Here is a 23,091-nt window from a genome sequence, read left to right on the forward strand (position 1 = left end):
AAATAGCAGTTTGAGAATAAATAGACCCACTCTGACTCTAAACACAACAATAATGCAGGTCGTACTTCTGAGTCCAGGACATTCGGCCTCCAGGTTTACACAGTTTAATAACCTCTGTGCCTCTGCCAGGCACTTCTGATCAATGCTGGAGCTTTTACCGACCACACAGCAGCTGCTTTATGTCCCAGCTGCTGTTATTCACTGTCTTCTGCTGCCTCAGATTAAGACTTAAAGTGTTCAGCTAAATAATGTCCTGTCATATTCCACTTTACAGTAAAATGTTTGGTTTTAGGGGTGCACCGATCACAATTTTCTGGCTGATCACCGATCTTTAAAAAGCCTGACCTGCCTTGGGCCAATGGGGGCCTTAGTATTTTTTTTATAACTGACAGCATGTACCTTCAATGTTCCAATCTTATTTTATTGAAAATTATTGAACAATACTTGTGAAATACTAAAATCTTTATGTTTTGACTTAACCAATAAAGTGTCCAGTGTTTTAGGTCTCAGAGCAAACAGCAACAAAGGCTGGCTGTCAGACCTTCCCAGAGGAATATAAGATCAGTTTCATATGTAAGGATGGGCCGATCACAGATCCCCCAAAATTAAGGAAGTCGGCACAGATCGATTGGCCAGCCGATTGATCTGTGCATGTCTTTTTGGTTTTTCTTCCTTTTCTTTTTAGTTTACTTGAAAGAGACAATGAATGCTTCTCATATAGAGATTAAATCTATGACCAAACTAAGAACAAAGTTTGGCAGATAATTTTTTGCTGCAAAAATGCTTCTGGGCAATAAATCTTGTACAGTTGTAAAGCCTGTTTATTCCTCTTTTAAATCACACTCCATGTATAAGGAACATTTGTGGTAGGGATGGGTACCTTTCACGTTTGAAACGCTACAGTACGTTACGAATTTTCTGTCCTTTTTTGTGTTCATGTGGTAAAAAATATAAATTTATTTAATAATAAAATGTAAGATTTCCTCAATTTAACATATTTATTCTTCATAATATAAACTTGTACAGTTGTGTTCATGTCTAGCATGGAAATTTGCCTACTTTTCCACTCCCTCACAGCCATAAGGATGCATTAAGGAACCTAAACATGGTACCTTTTGACAGACTCTGCATCTATAAAAGTACCTAATTTCTAATCCCTAATTAGTGAGATTAGCAGCAGAGCTGAGTTTGTGGGTTGCACCCATGGAAAAATTTGCCAAATATTCTCTGCCAATACCAAACAGAGAGAAATTCAGAAAAGAAAAAAATGATCAAAGTGTATTTTCTGCTTTTTCTTCTAATTTTCCATCCGTCCACAATTCAATTCAAACATTAATTTCTTAATACTTTTAGTTTGTTTGCAGGCAAAAAAAAATCTGTCAATATGCAATTAGAGATTGTATATTGGGTGCAAGTCACCAGTAGTCCCCAACCTTTTTTGCGCCACAGACCAATGTCAGTCAGTATTTTCACGGACCGGCTCTTCTTCTGTCTCCTCACTGGCTCTTCTACCCTGCCTAAAGAAATTTTCCAAAGATGTTTGTTTTTTGTTCATTTTGCTATCTTGGGGGGTTTGGCATCAAGAATAAGTCATTGATGGGCATGACAGAGATAATCCAGTCATTTTTCAAAATGAAACATCATTCAGATTCAGATAATACATCTAACTAAAATAATGTAAGTTGAGTATTTTTATGTGCGGCCCGATACCAACTGACCCACGGCCTGGTACCAGTCCACAGCCAGGGGGCTGGGGACCACTGCATTAGACAACATCCCCCTTCATCCTCTGTGAATGTGAGCCTGTCTGTTTACCGAGCTGAGAAGCAGCAAACAGAGCTGAAGCTTGATTGTATTTCCTCAGCACCCACAGCCTGTCTGCTCTTTCTCCTCTCCAAACTAAACCCTTGAGCTCCCTTCACAGTTGAGCCAAAAAGACAATGTTTGGAGCTGAGACGGCCCTGGAATTTCCCTCTTCTGTAGTCTAGCTCTGCTTGAAGCACATCTTTCCTTTCTGCCACTTCCTCGAGAGGTTGTTTAACTCATGTTTTGCATCAGATTTCCATGGCTGATGAGCCTCCTTCCTGTCAGGACTGTTCCTGGTTTTGTGTCGGACTCTGTGGCGCACTGCCTTGTTTTCCCTGTGTCCCACGGTGATAATTAAAGGAAGGGTTTTCTCTGCTATAAATTTCACTGTCCCTCTTTAATGAAAACAGGCTAAAAAAACTCAATGAAGAAAGTCCCACTATAGATTTTAGTCTTTCTCGGAATATCCAAATGGTCTCCTCTGTTTTTTCTAACACTGTTTCTCTCCTCCTCTCTGTTTAGCCGGAGAACATCATGCTGCTGAGCCGCTCAGTGCCTCACCCGCGCATCAAGCTCATTGACTTTGGCCTGGCGCACAAGATGGATTTTGGCAATGATTTTAAAAACATCTTTGGGACTCCAGAGTTTGTAGGTCAGTCTCTTTTTTTTCTTGACTTCATCATCTCTTTCTGTTTCTATAAAGATGATCTTTATTAAGCAGCTTCAGCTCTGATTAGTTTGCACCAACGAACCGTCCACCCTCTCTTTACTGTGAACACAAAAACAAACACAGAACTGCACCACCCTGTTTTGCTGGCTTCATCCCAGGAGTTGAGTAATGTGAGAGCAGGGGCCAACTGTGCCATAGGGACAAAGTGAGGGAGGCCTGATAATAGAGTGGAGACGATGAGAACTCCTCCGTCTTGCCAACACACACACACAAACACACACAAACACAAACACACTCACATACTGATAGACACATCAGTGGCTCTGTCCAAACTCCCTTCAAGTCCCCCTCTGCCCTCGGGAGGCTGCCAACACTCCCGTTTTCCCGCTCAGAGCATCATCCCGGGCCAAAAGCAGAACCTGTTTCCAGTTCAGCAGGACAGCAGCATGAAAACGGTCTAAATAAAGAGCAGCAGGCAGAAAGCCAAAGGGATGAGCGGGGAAGCTGGGGCAGAAAAACAGGGCTTTGAAACTCCTCACATACCAAAAAATAGAATGATATAATAGACAAAGCAAGGTTTTGTTAATGCATCTGTATGGACAGTTTAAAGGCCAAGTGACGACCCTTCAAGTTTCCTTAAAAGAGTCTCACTTTTGTATAATCCAGGGACGGAGCCAGGATTTTAAATTTGGGTGGGCCAAACCAATTTTGGTGGGCCTTACATTACAAAAGTTAGTGAATAACTATATAGACACAGTGTTGTTACCATGCATATTCTGAAGCAGATTTGGTTCTTTTTTAAAAAAAAATTAAAAATCTGATCACTAAAATCATCCTTATCAATTATTTGTAAAAACGCTTGTTCAGCGAGAGAGCATGTACACTAACATGTCATGCTAACAATAGCACAACCAGGAGGAAAACAATGGACAGATAAAAAAAGAAAACAAAAAATGTGATACACGAAAATATTGTCAATACCTGGGGGAATATATTCTTTATATTCATGTTTTTTTCCAAATATTATTTCCTGAAACTTTTTCTCAGCCAAACAAGGGGGCAACCTGACACGCCAGACGAACAGTTTCATATATCCCCCACAGAAATATTTCTCTAGTCCATCAGGGTAGCAGCTCTTCAGATTTGTTTTCAGAGGAGGGACCTTCAAAAAAATCATCAGCTGGTGATTGGACGACCGTTCTGATTGACACACTCACCACGGACCAATCCACACCAAGCCACAGTATGACGTAGCATATGTGCACTGCTGATGAGAAACAATAGACAAATAACCACAAGAACACAAGAAACAACCCGACAAGTACGAAAGTCTGCTGACGTCACTTGCCCTGCCCCCACCTCTCTTCCCTGATTGGGCCAGTTACAATTCAGCCAAGCAAATTCATTGGTCAATGGAGCCTGACAAGATGGATCTGCAGGATTTCAGAAACTGAATCAGGCAGGTCCATCTGCCCTGCAAGGTTAACCAGGGGGTACACTAACCAATAAAGTTTGAGAAACCCTTCTCTAATCCTACCGGTATAACATGAGACTGAATGGTTCATAACTTTTTTACCAACAGGCTAAAAGCTTGCTAAACCTGGCTCATTTTATGAAGACAGGGCGTCTGACAATAACAAAACAAGGGTGAAGTGACAAAATTTTACAATATTCCTCTTTAAAACCAAGGTTTTAGAAAAGAAATAATGTTTTTTTTTTTCAAATAAAAGTTTGAGGTTGGCCTGTCAGAAAGTGTTTGGGCCAATCATGTGCTGTCTCTGGTATAATCCACCATTTAGAATGACTTTGTCAGCGTCAAAATTGTTTTTTTCTAAGTTCGATTTCTTACTTTCTGTGGTTGAGTCAAACAAAAATCCATTTACAACACGTGGACAGAAAGTCCCTTTGATGACAATGTTACACGCAGTGGGCTGAGAGTATAACACTAAACAGATAGTCTGCTCACCTTCTGGACGCTTACAAAGTTTGATTGTCACCTTTCAAACAATAGAGCTACGTTACTACAAATAAATACATTACCAGCATCATGGGAAATGGAGTCTTTATCCTAGAAAAACACTACAGATCCAGGCCAAAGGTGTCTCTTCTGTCAACACCAAATGACTTCTGTTACACTTATTCCTCATGTGTGAAAGAAGACTTTGACCTTTGACGTCAAACCTTCAATAAAGAACTGAAAGGAAGTGATTAACCCTTTCTTATCTAATCTTCTTTAAACAGGAAAATGAATCCTGAATTTACGATGAACATGTTTCCTTTACTCTTGGCTTTTGGTGCAGCAGCAAATCTGATATATATTTTATTTACACTATTTTGTGCTGCTGCCTTCATTTTTTCATGTCCTTTCATCATGTTTTGATTTGTTCACCACACTAAAAATTCTGACTCATGAATTCAGTCACTCGCACTTGGAAAGAGGGAGGAAAGAAGAGAAGGAATCATCACAGTAAAGACAGTTGTGATTGAAAAACAGCAGATTGTGAAACAGAAGAGTCTGTGAAGCGGACTGAATGTGATAAAAAAGTTTGAACAGACCCATCAGAATGACAGGAATAAAGACAGTAAATGAACAGACAGGAAAGAGAAAAACGTAACTGAAGTAAATCAAAGGTGAAGTTTCAGTTTGCTCTCTTATTTGCGTGTCAACCTGAAGAGAAATAATCGTCTGTCTTGTGCCTTCGCCCTGCAGCTCCAGAAGTAGTCAACTATGAACCTTTGGGCCTGGAGGCAGACATGTGGTGAGTAAACAAAAACTCATTACCATCATAAGCTGTTTGCTTTAGTTCTTGTTTCTGAGGAGCATCTGCTGCTCAGTAAACTTCTTTTTCTCCTTTTGCACGACACACTGCTGTCGGGATGCTCCAAACTGTTTGATGTGGAGTGTAAAATCTCGTCTCTGTGTCTCTCTTTAGGAGCGTTGGCGTCATCACCTACATTCTGTGAGTACCTGAAAAGCCTGCAGTGATGATGGATGGTTGTGTGACATATTAACCTTGTATACGTTGAAAACGTGCGTCAGTCAAAGCTTAACCTTTTTGTTCACGTTGTCGTACACACCCTGAGGCGTCGTCACTCGCTGAACACGACAGTCAGCCTGGATGTTTGTCAACATGCAGAGCAGTTAGCAGCCGCTCTTTGACCTCACTGCCGTTGAACTTGCTAAAGAGTTTGCTGTTTTTGATGCATGTCAGCCTGCAGGAAGGACTGCTGAGCATTTTAAAACTGCAGTCAAGCTGTTTTTCTTGCTGACTCAACACATATGCAATCCCTATGAATTAGTTTCTGTTCTTAAATCTGTTTGATATTATATTCCAGCATAAAAAAGCATAAAAATGTGTTATTAGTAAGTTTAGAGCTAATGATTAGAGCTGTGATGCGTCAAGTCACCGTAGGGCAGATCAAGTTGGACAAGAAGATAAAAAAAACACCCAGTGACTTTCAAAGTAAAACAAATTTTGTCAAAACCAGTTCCTATTTAGCTTGACTACAACAACAAACACACAGGACGGGCGGAGCCAGACCAGGAGTCAACAGGTTTGAGGTTTTACCCCCCAATATGAATGAAGAGAGGCTTGTCAATGGAGTGGGAAGGGCAAGAACTCCTCAGTCCCGCAACTCAAGCTGTCGGTCAGTCATGGGACCTGCTGGACTGAGCAAGCAGCGGGTGTGAGTCAACGAATGCAGTGGAGTCATAACTGAGAGCTGGTCCAGGCCTGACCCAGCTTTAGCTTTAAGTTTTATCAGAGAGGAAAGTTTTAAGTCTACTCCTAAAAGTAAAGACAGAGTGTGCCTCTCCAGATCTTAACCCATAGATGATGCCAAAGAAGAGGAGCCTGATAACAGCTCCACCTCCCATACTACTTTTTAGAGACTCTAGGTAAAAAGGGTGGGAGAAAAAAAAAATAGTATATAGTAGTAGCGGGATTTTTGGTTCAACAATTTTAAATTGTATTTTTTTTGTTCAAAAATCAATTCAAATTTTATTTTCAAATTTGATTCCTTCATTTTAGTCTTTGTTTATAAGCTGGGTTGGAAGAAAGTTGAGATGTCAGATCCCCTGAGTAAATCTTAGAAACTGACATGTTATGTGCAATTTATGGGAAAATATGGCTCCTTTTATACAGGAGGACCTTGACTTACGTGGTTCTTGACTGATCATTCTTTTGACTTTACGACAGCAATAAATATATGTAGCTCCTACAACACGCACTAGTTTTTGACGTGGAGTATGTATGAATACACAGCTACACAGCTACGCGGTCATCGGCATCGTCCACCTTGTCTCGAGTCGCGTCATAGTGTAGATTGTCTGTTTTTATTGAAATGTCTATTTTAATTGTCTGTACTGTTTTCCCATGAATATGAAGTATAATACGTGTGTTTAGATATTATTTAGAGATTTAGGGGATATTGAGGGTAAAAATCTGACTTACACAGATTTTGGGTTACGACGCGTTGCAGGAACGGAACTCGTTTGTAACTCAAGGACAGCCTGTAGTCTATAGACATTATCATCATCATTCATCATTTTCACATGGTCTGCTGTTAAAAAAGCAAACAAAAAATCAAAAAAACTTAAATATCCAAGAACCACATCTTATATCGAATTGGCACCCCAAAGATCTTAAAAGAATCTAATCGAATTGAATGAAGAGAAAAGCATATTGTCCCAACCCTATTGCGTAAGAAGAGCAGGCCTTCACGCAGTGAGATCAGTGATGTGGACAGATAATACGGCACTGTTAGCTCTTTACAATTGGCTGGTACATTTTCATTGAGAGCTTTTTAAGAAGAGGGACTTTAAACTGTATTCTAGATTTTAAAGAGAAGCTAACACAAGGGAGATGTGCTGTCCCTTCCTGGTCCTTGTCACTACTCTAACTGCTATGTGTTATAGTAATCAAACCTAGAGGTATCAAATGCAAGAACTAGTTTTTCTGAATCACTTGGAGACGAGATATTGAGAAGGTGTGAGCCTAGAAATAAAAAAAAAATCTTCATATTACTACAACAGAGACATTACAGTGCTTACAGTAATGGCATAAAACAAATTTAATGAAAGAAAATAGCTGTGTGCAGCATTTCTTATTAGCTTACTCAATTAATGGCCAGAATACTTAATAGTTTACTGGCTAGAGATGGGTAACAAGTTAGGTACTTATATAGGTACCAACTGAATTCTGTCTGTAGTACCAGGTACCAATTCACATAAAACCAGACTGTTCCATGTTTGGGTACCTAAACGCATCCTTGTGATTGTGTGATTGTGAGGGAGTGGAAGAGTAAGAAATTTTCCATGCTGGACATGAACACAACATTGTAAGGTTATGTATTGAAGAATAGAATAGTTTAATTGAAAAACTTTGAGATTTTATTTGCTGATTCAAGAAATTCGTATTTATTATCACAGAAAAGTACCGAAAATTGGTACCAATTAGTACCTACCAATTTCCAGGTACCGGGCATTCAAAGTGTGAAAAGTACCCATCCCAAATACTCAATACAAAGAATTATCTATTACTGCAGCCCTGTAGTACTCTTACTTTGTTCTGTTGCATCCACCCACCCACAACTGTAATGGTGGCTCTAATGAAGTTCGGAATAAAGTTACGATAGGTGATGTGAAATGTTTCACCACTGTGGCCTTTCTGCTCACAACCCAGTCAAACAGCTGACCTCATCCTCAGCAGCCACAGTAAGAGCTTTTAAGCAGTCGTCTGCAGACATGTCAGCACGGTTTAATTCAGCAGTCAGAGAGAAGTTCCTGCCCTCGGCGACCCTGGGATCAACTTGCTCTCGAAGATGCCGTCCTCTTCACTTTACACCTGGCTGAAAGGCTTTCTGAGCTCCCACACATCTCTGTCCTCCAGAGAGACACGACAATGTGTGCACGAAAGTAACACACCAGGTGCATTTGCCCACACATACACGTAGAAAGCTCTCATTAAAATCCAGCGAGGTAAATAAATGCCAAACACAAATGTTATCTCCAAATTGTGTAATAGGTAGTTGCAAACATTACTCACTCAATTTCAGAGGTGTACTCTGTGGATGGTTTGAAATGATGTGTCATTTTGTTTCTACTTTACATGAACTCCCTCTTTCGAATACATCCCTGCACACATACGAACTGCACACATTCACCTCATGCCGTCCACCCACACAGCTGTCACAGCTTCGCTCAGCGTGAGAGAAAATAGATCGTTCACTGCCTATTATCACAGCGGAGCAACTGCACGCCGCACTTACAGCTCAGCTCCTTTACTAGAGAACAACGAGAGGGGAAAAATGAGAGCTGGGATAATTCAATAAGTGATCGGGTGATTATTAGGAGCGTCTGCAATCTTTTCATAGGAGAGTTCTGCGTGAGTGTGGAGTGAAATACACAAATATAATGAAAGCTGAACAAAAACGCTATTAGGAAACTCTACGCTTTAACAAAAGCTCCTTCTTTTCCCATGTTTGAGAAATGAGGGACTTCATTTGTCGGAGAATTTAAAACCTCAAACCATTTGGTGTTTCTGCGATTTTCTGCTCTGCTGGAGGGTGATGGTTGTGAAGACGAGTGTGCTTCATGATAAAAATGATGCATGACGCACGCTTAAGTCGTTTTTGGAATCATTTTGGCGACATGATTGATTTAAATGTTTCCACTGAATCCTGATTAGACACCTCCCTGCTGATTTCAACGCCTGGCTTGCTGAAGAATTGCTTTAATTACTTGTTTGTTGTGAGCAGCTGCACCTCATACAGTCGATAAATTCATACATTTCCACTCAACTTGAGCTTGACCCACGCCACCTCCACGTCCGTCCCAGCTGGCATGTTAATTAGCTGCTGGTGCTGACGAGCTGGAGAGGTTTCAGTGAGGAGGGGAGGGTTAGCATGAGCTCAGAGACCTCGTCGACACGCCTGACTGCTCAGTGTGCTGTACTGTCTCTCCATCATGTTGTTCTTTTATCTCCTCGGTGTAACTGCTAATTTTTCTGTAAAATACAAAAAAATCCCACACTTAAACCTTTCATTTATTATTCTGCTTTCCAGGGTGATAGGGAGGTTAGTTATCATGCAGCTCTGTGATTAGATTTCCCCAAATCAACCAATAGTAAGGGCACGGTTTAAGTTTCAGAGGTTGTTAATAATCAGTATTTAGTGAGTTAGTCTTTGAACTTCAATCCAACTTCTGCTCTTTCCTTTGATTAGAAGCTCCACTGAGGCGTGTCAGATAATCAGGGAGCTTTGTGTTTTTTGTCACTGACAATTAGATTCGAAATTCAGAAGTGGTTTGGTTGATTAAAGCAGCTAAACATGCTGTCAAAGAGATGTCACTAAAAATGTAAATTATCACTAGACGCTGGATTAGCTTGGTGGATGAATCACAGAGGATATGGTCCTCAAAGTGGACGGCCTGGGGTCCAGTCCACTGGGCCTTTGCCCTGTGCTGTTGCCCACTGTCCCTTCACAGCTTCCTACTGTTTCTGCTGTGACACTTTTCTCAATAGAGGCAATACAACTTTAATGAAATGTAAATTATCTTGGTAAGCTTTAAGATGCTCTGTATGTGTGAAGCATGTTGGCCTGGACTATACTGTGTATGAGTATCAGTGTCTTGGTCTGATGTCCAAGTCCAGGCCAATATAGTGAATTCAGAGTCCAGTCTATTTCACTTTTTCTTACACCAACCCTTGTTATTGTTTTGATTTTTTTAATAGATGTATTTATTTATGTAATTTTTTTATTTTTATCTATCTTTATTTATTTATTTATTTATTTATTTATTTATTCTATTGGGGGGGGCATCTTTGCCTTCATTGGATGACACAGCTGAATAGAGAAAGAAATGGATTGTAAGGAAAAGTCCCAATACAGACTTTTTGACTCCCGATCCAATTTTTTTTATACCAATCCAATATTGAAACCTTTCTCTGATTAATCCGTTGGGTGATTCTATTGTAAATGTGGAATCATATTTGTTGCATTAAAGTGAGCCCTGCTGGTACCTCCTCGAGGAACACTCACTTTACAAATGTTGCAAGACTCTGTTTTACTATCCTTGCTTTCCAAAGAGAAGTAGTCCCACACATCGGACATGTTTGCAACGTGGTTTGATTTACAGCAGCTGTAAAAGGTAACAGTGCAGATGGTGTCTGATCCCCCAAAAATAGCCATATCAAGTGCTGATACTGATCAGTGTATCGGATCGAGACATCCCTGGTACAGAGTGGAGGAAAGCGTTGATTGCTGTGGCGAGGACTGTATCTACTGTATATGGGGCACACATTGGCACCACTAGACCAACAGCACTCCTAAAGTTGGCTCCTCTTTACTTTAGTCCTAGACACAGTTGACTCCTCACTATCAGAGTCCAAGACAAGGTCAAGTCCTGTCATAAACTGTGGCCGTCACACAGAAAGGAAACAAATGGCAAGCTCTGCAAACAAGGGAAAAACTTGTTTCATTATAAATGTAATCTTTTTGTATGGACTCAAAAAGGCATGGGGAAAAGTTAAATATATCAAGTACCAGCACCTCACCATTCTTATTACTAATAAACAGTGATCCAATCACAGCGTTCCTGCGTACCTTTAAAAGTCTTAAAAGGAATTGAATTTGTTAATCTAAAAAAAAAAAAAACCTAGATGGCCTTAAATGTCTTAAATTAATCTTAAAAGTCTTAAAAAGTCTTGGTTACAACTTGCCTTAAGCTGTAGGAACCCTGAATCAGCTTGCATAATAGTTGCATGTTTTGATTAACATTAACAGTGTATGTAAAAATGTCACTCGTTATATATTTTAACCCAAAAGACTACTTATCTTTATATATTTATATATTTTTTCAGTTTACACATACAGTAAATAGCAATAAAAAAACGCCAGTGTCTTTCTCCCCATCATCAGAGTCCACAGACAGTCAGTGCTCAAGTTCAAGCTCAATCATCATTTCAGAAAAATCAGGAATCAAGTCAGACTCAAGTCGCTTTGTCTTGAAATCAAGTGTTGTTTTCTGAAATTAAATTATTTAATTAAAGATAAAAGACTGGAATGCTTTCATGGTTTAAATGGTTTCATGGCTCAGTTTGTCCTGCAGAACTGACTCCAGAGTTTGAAGACTCTCAGCTCTGTGTGCAGCACATGAAGCAGAGCCTCACAGCTGATGTCTTTGGTTAAGGAAGTATAATCATGTTAAATTCCTCTAATGAACCCATCTGTTAGCCTCCTTACTTGTTCCCAATCCTGCAGCTGTGAAACAGCAGCCCCATCCATGTAGAAAGTGTCTGTTTTCATTCAGAAGCTCCATCTGATCTTTGACTGTTTCTCTCTTTATTAACACATGTATCAGTCTCAGATCTGAGGCTCCTTTCTGGCTGCTGAATGTCAGTAATTGTTTCCTCATTTAACTCTCTATTAATCTCCATCCCATCCTGCAGTCTGAGCGGGGCCTCTCCGTTCTTGGGAGACAACAAGCAGGAGACTCTGGCCAACGTGTCGGCCGTGGATTACACGTTTGACGAGGAGTTCTTCAGCGGCACCAGCATCCTGGCCAAAGACTTCATAGCCAGGCTTCTCATCAAGGACCCCAAGTATGAAACACACATTTAAATCTCTCATTTCACTTTCTGCATCAGAGCTCATCTTCTTCTGTGGCGCTGATCCATTCCTCTCACGCGAAGAACCACATTCTTCTGCTTTTTCTTTTTCCTCTGAAGTTTGTTTGAGATGGTTTGGTTCATGTGACCAAGTAAAAACCACATGAAAGTGCAACAATGACGCTTTTTAACCCCTTCAGCTGAACTGAAACAGCCGACTCCACCTACCCTGTTTTGGGCCTTTCACTCTTTCTTTCTCCTGTTCCTGCAAACAACAGAGAGGAAGAGCAGGATGAGTAACAATCTGTGTGACGATCATTATATTGAGGGAGGATACAGTGAGAATGAGCCAGACTTCTTTAACAGGAGGACAGGGAGCTAAAGAGGACTTTACAAATTTAAAGTAATGGGGCTTTTAGAAATCTTGCTCCGAGTGCAGCAGAGAGGAGCGGCTCTTAATTGATCTACATGGTGAGCAGACACGAAGCCGCTCAGCTGGCAGGAAGATAAACGAGGACTCCCCGTGAGGAAGCTCCAGATATCTGTTTAATAATGCTCACAGTGACGCTGGACTGCAGCAGCACAGCAAGACACGTGGGTTTACACTCGACCTCAGACACGTGTGACAGGCTTAGACATTCAGAAGTGGAAGTGGCGTGCTGGCTGGACATCAGTTTCCCTTCATGGTCATCGTTTAACAAAATGTAACTTTAAAAAACAATGAGGAGCTGTTCTCTGTGTTTGTTTACAGCTTAGAGGATAAGGGATGTGGTGAGAGGAACTTCCCTTTTAAGGTTAACTCGACTGAGACTGAACGTCAAAAGAGTAAATATAACGCGTCTGTAGATTAACAGCTCTTTTTTTTATTTTTCAGTCATCCTCACTCTTCATCTCCCTCCTAAACAAAATTTTAACTCGTTGAGGATAGTTGGCCAAAATTATCACCACATCCCACGGCCAAATTAACCATTTATAGTATTGCACTTTTTTTATTTTGACAGATGGTACACTCAGAGGTAGAGGAGGACCAATATGGATTTTTCCGGGCCTACACCAATTATTTGTAGTCAAGGAGGCCGATAACCGATATTTGAAGCCAACATTAATCTGCAGTCAAAGTGCAGATTTGGTGTCAAAATTTTGAACAATACAAACTCCAACACTTAACTTCATTCAAATACTTTTGAGCATGAGTTTATTAAACAGCTCACAGGCTCAGCAGCATGTTTTATAAAGTTAAATGAAAACATGAAAAATAAATAGCTAAAGTTTTCCAGAATTTCAATGCAACTACAAAAACTGTAATAACTGCACTGCTGATTGGCTGTTGCCCAAGCCATGGCTCTGCTTGTAACCAATCAGATGGTGCTGTGGGTGGGACAGTGCTGGGGACTGAGAAATGACTGCAGACAGCGGAGCTGCTGCATCAGAGCCGCAACAAGGCAGTTTTAAATTTGTTCCTTATCGACCGTCAGATTTTAAAAAATGGCCAATACCGATATGCCTCAAAATGCCAAACATCGGCCCCGATAATCGAAAAATGTTAAATATGAGATCAAATAAGTAAGGAAATTAAGGAAATTAATTACTTGTAGCCAAGTATTTTTAAAAACAAACACCCTCCCCCCAAACTTGTTTTTAAGAATTCTTTGGTTCACACACACCGGGCAAATCTGCTGGTAAGTGCAGCCCGAAGCCTACCACACCCATGATTGGCAGACGTGAAACCAGTTCCAGCCAATCAGGTTTGACCTCCGTCATTCGGCTGTGATGTTTGAGAACCAAAAACTCAGTTCCCCGCTGTCTACACGAAACCACAAAACCAGACTTTTCCAAAATCTATACTTTGGACGGAGTTTTTAGAAAACATAGTTTTCAGTGACGTAAAACTGTGGTTTCATGTGGTTTCGTGTTTTCCGGATATCCGGCTACGTGTGGACATGGCCTTACTGTGAGAAAGCAAATTTATAAAACTACAAAATTGCTCCTAAAATGTTCATTCTTGTGATTTGTCCATTACAGCTATACAGTATAAGTAAAAGAACAGCATTAAACCTGGATGTGTTATCTTGGGCAACAAATAATATCATACATCTTGAAAAAATGATGACAGTTCAAAAGATATATATATTATAATAAACCCATGTTTTTGCCACAGTGTCAACAGGCAAAAGTGAAAGGTTGCCCCTGGTGTGGTTGCTGTTGAGAGTTAATCACTTCTTTTGTGCAGTTTTGACCAATCAGAATGAGTTTAACCGCTCATTAGCATTCCTGAAATGACCTTTTTATGGCACAAACCAGCTTTGAATAGGGCTCATTTTTCTTCTCTATTAATATGTGACTTTATTTTTGTAAAGCTGCTCTCATGTCTTCTGCCTAAAGTCAAAAAAGTAGACACATTCAATATTTTCGAGCTGTTGTGACAGAAACAGAGAACAATATGATTAACTTTGATGTTTCTGAAAATCTAAAATCACTTAACATTTTTCTGCTTTCCTTTATTAATTTTTGTCCATATTTCACCTTCTCAGAAAGAGAATGACGATCCAGGACAGCCTGCAGCACCCCTGGATCAAGGTCAGGCTCTTGATGGCTGAACTTTTTGAACATGTTGTTCAACCTTGAACTATTTAAATCTCAAACTTATTTTAATTTCATTAACGTCTCTCTTCTACTACATTTGTTGTTTTGTCCACATCAGCCAAAAGACACTCAACAGGCCCTGAGCAGGAAGGAGTCTGCCGTCAACATGGAGAAGTTCAAGAAGTTTGCTGCTCGAAGAAAATGGAAAGTAAGTTTTTTTCATGCAGACTCAAACTTTTTACCAGCTGACACTTTCAGGGAATAGAAATTTTTGCATTTTTTAACCTAATCTACCCAGAAATAAACTTTGCTGTGACAGCTTCTTGCAAAAAAAAGTCCTTCCTGGACGTCCTCATGGGACATCACCATGAAGTGCTCCAGGCGAGCCACAGCCATCCAAACTACTGCCAGGCTGCTTTCGAACTCGTCTGCTTGTCTGTTTTGGTTCGTCACAGCTGACCCCTCTTCGCTCCCAGGCTGCGAGAAACGCTGGGATCGTTTTTCTGTGGTGGTTCGGCGTCAATGTCACGCCACATCTCCGTCGCCTGCTCGAGTCTGGCAGCTTCTGGCTGTGCACTAACCTTCATCGACTTTGAGTTTATTTATTCACACTTATTAAACTGACACCAAAACATGACACAGCAGACAGAGACGTGTATTCAGAGCAGTGGAAGTGAGGTTTGAAGTCTGCCAGGTTGATGATGCATCTCGCTAAATGCTATAAGCTGGTGGTTTGAAGAAATCATGAGGAGGCACTAACAGCTGAGATGATTAAGGAAGTGTTTACACTGCTCTAAAAATTAAAAGACCAGATATCCACAGAGAATAAGACTTTCATCAACTTTATAAACTTAAAAAAAAAATCAACTTTAAAGGGACAGTGAGGAGTCTGAAAGCGATCTCCCTTCTAAATATATGCCTGATCATAATCCACACTTTAAAATGAGATTATCAGTGCCAATGACATGGCTGACTAAGTTTGGTAGAAAAAGAGAAAAAAATATGGAGATCTGTTTTTTTCTCTTCTGAGAATGATTTCTGTGATTAATTTTGTAGTGATGGTGGACAGGAGCCTAACTGTCAGGCAGAAAAAGGACAGAAGAGCAGAAGAAAGCTAAACAGGAGAGTGATACAGCCCAAGCTAAAGGCTAACTAGCCTTTAGCTTGGGCTGTATCACTCTATAATACAGGGGCTAAGCTATTTGTGATAATGTTTGTTCCAACCCACAGTCAGCAGTTATTCTGCAGTGGTCTGTTCAAACTTGAGAGTCTTTCAATAAATTGAAGCGTGAGGTTATGTTAGCTCTGCTTGGTAGACGGCTCGCAGGACAAAACCAGGATTCACTAACGTTATACATATAAACGTCTACTAAACTACTCACAAACTGACAGTGGTTACTTCTTGTTATGTTTGCCTACAGATTCGTTGGAGCACCGGGCTGCCAATAGCACTACATAAAGCCCGCTACTATAACATTAGCTTGATTTCACTTTTCAAACTCCATTTAGTTCCTAAACAAACACACGCCTCACTAGAAGTCATTTTCGACAGTTTGCGGAGACTCCGGGCCAAAAGGTGGCGCTGCACTCCAATTTAAACAGACCCTCCTCCTAGCATCTTTAAGCTGGACTCACTGTGACATTTAAAAACAAGTTTGATGAACAACTTGTTCGTAGTATGTAAATGGTAAATGCTTCCCTATGAGTACAGTTTGATAAGACTGTTGATTTATGTATGGACAGTAGCTGGAAATTATTTTATCTTTCTAATTCATGGTCCTCTTTCTCTTCCAGCAATCCGTCCGACTCATCTCCTTATGCAACCGCCTGTCCCGCTCCTTCCTGTCCAGAAGCAACATAAGTGTGGCACGCAGCGACGACACGCTGGTAAGACCTGAGTATCTGACTCTCTGCTGTGCTTTAACTTAACAAAAACACACTGAAGAGAAGGACACGCAACATCTTGATCCACATCATTCACTTTGATTGTGTTTGTGGCGATTAAAGCCGGATTAACACCATCAAGGCTTTTAATTAAACTTAAAGTCGTCACTTCTCTCTCCACCGTCTATCTTTGATATGACAGCAGGCTCTCAGCTTAATGGCTTTCTGATTACTTTTATTGAAGTGTGTTTGCCTATGAGGACCCGGAGCTCTCAGTTACAGCTCTGGTATTTTCTAACTCGACAATCTCCTGGAGAATCTTGAGCTCCTACGTGTAATTGATCTTTTCCTCATTTCCCTGGAGTGCCACAGGTCAGCCGTTTGTGGGATTGTAGGAATTTCGTTGTGTGTGTGAAACCAGGTCAAGCTTTGTAGGAATGTGCCTCCAGAGGAGGAAGCTCGTTGAGTTTATTACGAGTATGAGCTCAAATATTGATTGAAGCGAGCTCTTTTATTTGTCTGAGATGATTCAGACGAGCCTGTAGGATGTTAACACTGCTGCCACAGTCAGAGGTTTAATCATTAACCCAGTGTTACCAGCAGGCCAAGGCCAGGCCTGTTGCTTTAAAGGTTTGCCCAGCAACAGGTGAGCTCACAGGTGAAGGTAAAGATGCTGCTGCGCCCCCTTCAGTCTTCAAAGAGAGCTGCAGCTGATGTTTACCAGTACAAGCTTTCTAAAAGGTGATTGTCTTTATTGGCTGAGCAGCTTCAGGGTTAAGTGCTTTACTTTAAGACTCACTCAGGGGTGGGTTTACTGCAGCTGCCCCTCTGTGAATTTTCAGCTAAGAAGTTGTTTGTGTGATGTTTAAAAGGCTCCGTGTCAGGAGGTGGAGGTCAGTCTGGGAAAGGGCTGAAAAGTCAGATTATGTGTTCAAAGAGTTAAGAAGCAGGAGGATGCTGTGAGTCCAGAGACATTTTTTAATCACTGTTGATGTTTCTTGCCCTGATAACACTTTGCTTCAAACACATGAGTCATCTTGATGATTAAATAATAATAAAGGTTGTATTTCTCTGAATGCTGTAACACTCACAGCTATGGAGAAGAGGCCAGTCAGAGAAGTGAATCAGGTTTTGATTTCTTCAAAGTGTTTTGAAAGCTCTGCTCACACTCATACGCTCATATTTTGCACGTGGCACTTCCAACTAGACATTATTTCTCTTCAGTGGCTGAGAGGTTTTCACATCTTGCACGGGACCTTGCTGTCCTTTACTTTAATTCTTTGCAGTGTTATACTTTACACCTCACTTTGCTGTAGAGGTGTGACAAAATATTGATATTTCAACTCTTAGAACTGCACTCCTGGACGTACAATACGTCTTCCACACCTCCACTGCAGTAGATGGCGCCGAGCTACTCTGCTGTATGTTGCCCATAAACTGTATTCTAAATAAAATCTCAAAGTATATTCAAAATATTTTATTCCTAAACTTGATGTTGTGGGTTTCGATGCCAGAAACATCAGTGTTTTCTCCCTTTTCTTGGGTCAATTGGTTTAAAATACGGGTGTACTAATCTCAATTTTCTGGCTGATCACCGGTCTTTAAGAAGCCTGACCTGCTAATACCGATTTTTAATTTTGATTTTATTTTATCTGACAGCATATACCTTCAATGTTCCAATCTTATTTTATTGAAAATCATTGAACAATAGTTGTGAAACAATAAAATCTTTATGTTTTATCTTACACAACCAATAAAGTGTCCTGAGTTTTAGGTCTCAGAGCAAAAAGCAACAAAGGCTGGCAGACCTTCCTGGAGGTATATAAGATCAGTTTCATATGTAGGGATGGACCGATCCCCGTTCCCCTATCCCGATCCTCAATTGATCAGCCAGCCGATCGATCAGTGCAAAACTTTTTTCCTTAATTTTGGGGGACTGTTTCCTATTCCTGATCCCCCAAAATTAAGGAAATCAGTACCAGTTGATAGGCCAGCGGATCGATCAGTGCAAGTCTAGTGTAAAATGATTTTAAGTTTATTCTTTACAGTGAAGTAGACTGATAAAATAATAATCACAGTCATGGTTTGTGCAATATTAGATCTTTTTATGAGTAACATTGGTTACACCAAGTGACATTTATCACTTTCACCAACTGACCACGTCTTTCACCCAATGATTTTTTTGCAACATTACTTTAATGTCACAAAAGTTTAAGTGAAAAACTTGACGCAATTAATGTTTTCAAGTTAAGTGTTTGTATGAAACACTGCATCTGGCTTTCTTTATTTGCACCACAATAAAATAGAAAATATTTTTTTAATTTAATAGATTACTGTGTGAATATCGCAATATATCACAATATTGTGATATTGTGTTATTATCGAATTGTGACCCAAGTGATGTGTATCGTATCGCAAGGTTTTTGCCAATACTCACCCCTACTTTTCTGGCAATTTGAAGTTGTCTGTCGAGCCTTCTTGACTGTTGTGAGGTCAGATGTTTTTTTTGTTTTGTTTTTGTTTTTTAGTTTTTTTTATGCTTTGCCTTTATTCAGAGAGGACAGGGCAGTGCACAGAGCAGGAAACAGGGTGAGAGTGGGAAAAGGCGCCACAGGTTGGACCTGAACCCAGGCTTTGAATAGGGCTGGGCTACACTGGTGCCTTTTTATGTGAAGTTTGTTGGTGTTCTCTGTGCGTATATGAGTTCTTACTGAGTACTCTTCCTTCTCCCACAGTCTAAAAGCATGTTTTGTATGTTAATTTGTTTATATTATAACTTTTTCCATATGATATGACAAAAGTTCCTCACCCTCACTGCTGCTGCTGCATCACCTCTGCCACTTTATCCATCCTTAAGTGCCTCAAAAAGTGTAGTCTCTGCATTTTTAACTCCACCTGAGTCAGATTTAATGTTAAGCATTTGATATAAATTTGGTTGTAGCATTTTTGGTTATACCAAATGTACCTTAATTAGTATCACTTTGGAAATCTTTTTTTTTTGCTTATTTATCTTGGCTGAGTTGTTCCACATTTTGGGATCTAAATGACAAAAACTAAAATTAATCCAAACATTTCTTCTGCCTCTTGCTCAGCTGTTGCTGAGATGAGCTCTGGTCCCCTGTAACCTTGAACAGACATCAAATTAACATTAGTTGTGATTAACTTGCTGAAAGACATCAAATGTTCTTGCCAAAAAGATGTTTGGCAATGTGATTCTTACTCGAAAAACATCTTTCAGCATTCACCTGTATTTCTTTGAACACCACACAGAAGATGATTGGTTTTTAATCGCCCTTGTGTCAGACTTTCCCCTTTGTAATTTGACCAAACAACTCAGTTTTTCTAAAGAACAGAACAGTTGTCGCACTCAGGTGGATGGTCTGGAGAAGGTTATTCGTGATCCCTCATCAGCTGGTGTCTTTAGCCTAAAGTGTAGAAGAATCCACAAACGTGGCAGCTTGATAAAACCTCTCCATCCTGTGTCATGAATAACAATTTCCAGAGGGTTTAAATCCCTCATGGCTGTGTTGACATCCGTCCCCAGCAGGCGCTCGGCTGCTCGTTCACGTGTGTGTTGTGTTCACAGCTTTTTGAGGTGGTTTAGTCATGCCTCGCCCAGCAGGGAGGTTATATCGAGGAATGTAGCTGCAGCGTAACGCTTGGCAGAACAAACGCCACATCAGCCTCCCCCCTCCCTCTCTCCCACTCCCCTCTCTGCCTTCCTCCTCCTCCTCCTCCTCCTCCTCTGCGTCTTTCTGTGCAGTGAGCCGTCACGGCTGATTTCTGGGCCTGTGCAGCTGACTCCGGCTGAAGGTCAAAAGGTCACGTGTCACAGCCGGAGAAAGAATCTGGACCTGAACTTGGAAAAGAAAAGTCTGTTTGTTTCTGTGTGTGTTCATGCATGAGAGGAAGATGAAAGGGAGACTTAGAGGAGGCATGTGAGAGAAAGAATTCACAGATTAATGCTCACAGGATTAGATCATGTTTGTGAACAGTGGAGCGCTAACTGTCCTTCCAATCCATCCATCCAGGATGAGGAGGACTCCTTTGTGATGAAGGCTATCATCCACGCCATTAATGATGACAACGTGCCCGGGCTGCAGCACCTGCTCGGCTCCTTGAACAGCTACGACGTCAACCAGCCCAACAAGGTGACTAACCCATACACTCACTTATGCAGAAACAGATTTAGCTTTGAATACCTTAAGGCCAGTGATGCACAAACACAACTTCAGGAAAAATGTGGCTCATCCCAATTTTAAGAATTTACTCCCCCACGTCAAACATGGCCACCTTTGCCTGGTGACATGTGATCAGCTTCAAGAGTCAGATCACATTTAGTTTCTTCATATCTCAGGTCACTGAACAAAAAGAGTAGTTTAGATCCAGTGTTTGTCATAGAGGGAAGGGAAATGGATCCACTGTAAGCAAACATTTGGCAGCCGTGTTGAGGAAAAGAGTCATTTCAGAGAACCAAACTGATGGAGAACAGCCATCAGCCGTGACTTGAATGGTCGTCGTTTTGCTGTCTTTGCACTAATTTCAGATAAATATATGCTTTTTGTGATTTGCAAACCATCACAGGCTGTTTTTATTAACTTTTTATGTATGCAGTCGGCTTGTATTCCAACTTTTTTCAGAAACGTGGTTGAATATTTCTGCGGTTAATCTTTCTGTTTAACACATTAGCTGCTCACATATTCTGAAGCATCGAAACTGATCCAGTTTTCGACACAGACGTGCATTTGTTATTAATACTTCATTTTATAACAGTGTTCAGACAACAGCATGTTATACTTGTCTTTCTGTATCTCTTTTTCTGGAAAATGAATGTGACCTTGTCTTGCTGCAAAACATCTTTCAGTTTTGCTTTGAATAAAAACTTAAGTTTTATAAAAAAAAAAAACCTCTTCCAGTTTTCCTCATCTGGTGAAGCCCTAAATATGAAAAGTCTGATTTAAACCATAGATCTCTCTGTTTCTGCCTTATTCCACTGTAAAGGAAAGGTGCATCAGATCAGATGAGAAGAAATTTATTTAATGGTTTCCAAAACTTTTCAGTCTGGAGACCAGAAGGGCCCTACTGTGGGAATACACTTAAGACCACAACAGACAAAAAAATAATATAGAAACCTAAATAGGTTGATCTTACGGATCTGAAATCACTTACCTTTTTTGCCTCCAAATCCTGCTCATGAAACATGCTGATGGTCGCTCTGATCACAACAAATATCAAAAAAGTGAGTCCAACTGATTTAATATACTTTGAATTTTAATATTTGCTCTGTTGAACTTTTGCAGCAGGTACAGCCACGCATGAATCTGCTTTTTTGTCAATATATTTCCTGAGAACTTTAACATTAATGTCACCCCATGCCTCCTACAACTCAGTGTTAACTCGCCCCATGGGGTTGAACCATAGACTGTAAAAAAATGGACGTCCTCTAGCTCGGCTCGAAGTGGGGTCACCACAAAAACTGCTCCCCCTGGTGGCTGGCTGCAGCATAGGTCAAAAAATCTGTCTCTCCAGTCATTCCAGATGGGCTGTGGTCAAACTTAAAAAAATAATACACCTGGTAGAAATGTTTCTCACATCCAATTGTTGTGGTGTTTTGGAGATATCATTTGGCTGTCTTGTATCCAAGTCCTCTTTTTCTGGAAAGTTTCGTTTTCATTATACAAGGTTAAAATGAGGTTTTACATACTGGAGGTAAAGTCATAAAGGAGGTAAAGTATTTTGGCTTCAAAACGGTACAATGATAAATGGTGGAGCCACACTGTCCACTCTATATACAGTCAAAGGATTGGACAGGGTTCCTTAAAAATGAGCTAAATCTCCTCAAGATGGATCTATTCCATGGTATATAGAGCATAATGATGACTTTGTAGATGTTTCATTCCTTTTTAAGGTGTTTAAAGCCAATTCAATAAAAACAACTGAAATAAACCAAATGTGATTTTGGCCACCAGTGTATGTGCATTTTTTCTAAATTAGCCCCTGATATCATCATTATCCTGGTATAGTTACCTTAATTCAGTCATATATTTAGTCATATATTTTAAAAACTGAAATTATAATTTTATCAGCCTCATAGCACGATTTGTAAAATCAAAAAGTTTAATAAAAATAAAATTAATATAAAGAAAAAAAGTTTTTTTTTTTTATTATTTTCTGAAAACTTTGGAAAGTGACTTAGGCAACTATGTGCCTCGGCTAACGAAATGTAGAAAACAGATCAGATATTTTCTTTTTGCATTAGTTCTGATCAAGTTGAACTCTAATTTTTTCATATTTTTACAATAATAGATGAAATATGCTTCAGTTGTGGACTTTTAGAGGGGATTTCATGACTCCTATATCAGTCTCTAGGGACCACTAGGAGCAACTTTTTTGTTGAAATATTCAGATGTGTAAAATTTCTACAATTTTCAATTAAGTGCCAAACCAGGATTCCCTGAAAACATGACGCTCAAAAATGTTCAGTAACTAGAAATGACTTAATGGAAGTAATGTGATAAAAATATACAGCACAGTGCGTTT

General features: G+C 40.1%; 1 protein-coding gene across 1 annotated transcript in view; it reads left to right on the top strand.

Annotated features, from left to right (window-relative positions):
* dapk1 (death-associated protein kinase 1) overlaps positions 1 to 23,091 on the top strand; it is a 101,902-nt gene that overhangs the window by 49,915 nt on the left and 28,896 nt on the right. The window contains exons 5-12 of the mRNA XM_074670054.1: positions 2,329 to 2,458; positions 5,187 to 5,235; positions 5,410 to 5,436; positions 11,926 to 12,078; positions 14,616 to 14,661; positions 14,786 to 14,875; positions 16,462 to 16,554; positions 20,583 to 20,702. Coding sequence (XP_074526155.1) covers positions 2,329 to 2,458; positions 5,187 to 5,235; positions 5,410 to 5,436; positions 11,926 to 12,078; positions 14,616 to 14,661; positions 14,786 to 14,875; positions 16,462 to 16,554; positions 20,583 to 20,702 — 708 coding nt within the window. The remainder of the gene's footprint in view (positions 1 to 2,328; positions 2,459 to 5,186; positions 5,236 to 5,409; positions 5,437 to 11,925; positions 12,079 to 14,615; positions 14,662 to 14,785; positions 14,876 to 16,461; positions 16,555 to 20,582; positions 20,703 to 23,091) is intronic.

Source organism: Halichoeres trimaculatus, unplaced genomic scaffold (assembly GCF_033239565.1).
Source record: "Halichoeres trimaculatus isolate MK-OKI-2021-1 unplaced genomic scaffold, fHalTri1.1 fHalTri1_scaffold_5, whole genome shotgun sequence".
NCBI lineage: Eukaryota > Metazoa > Chordata > Actinopteri > Labriformes > Labridae > Halichoeres > Halichoeres trimaculatus.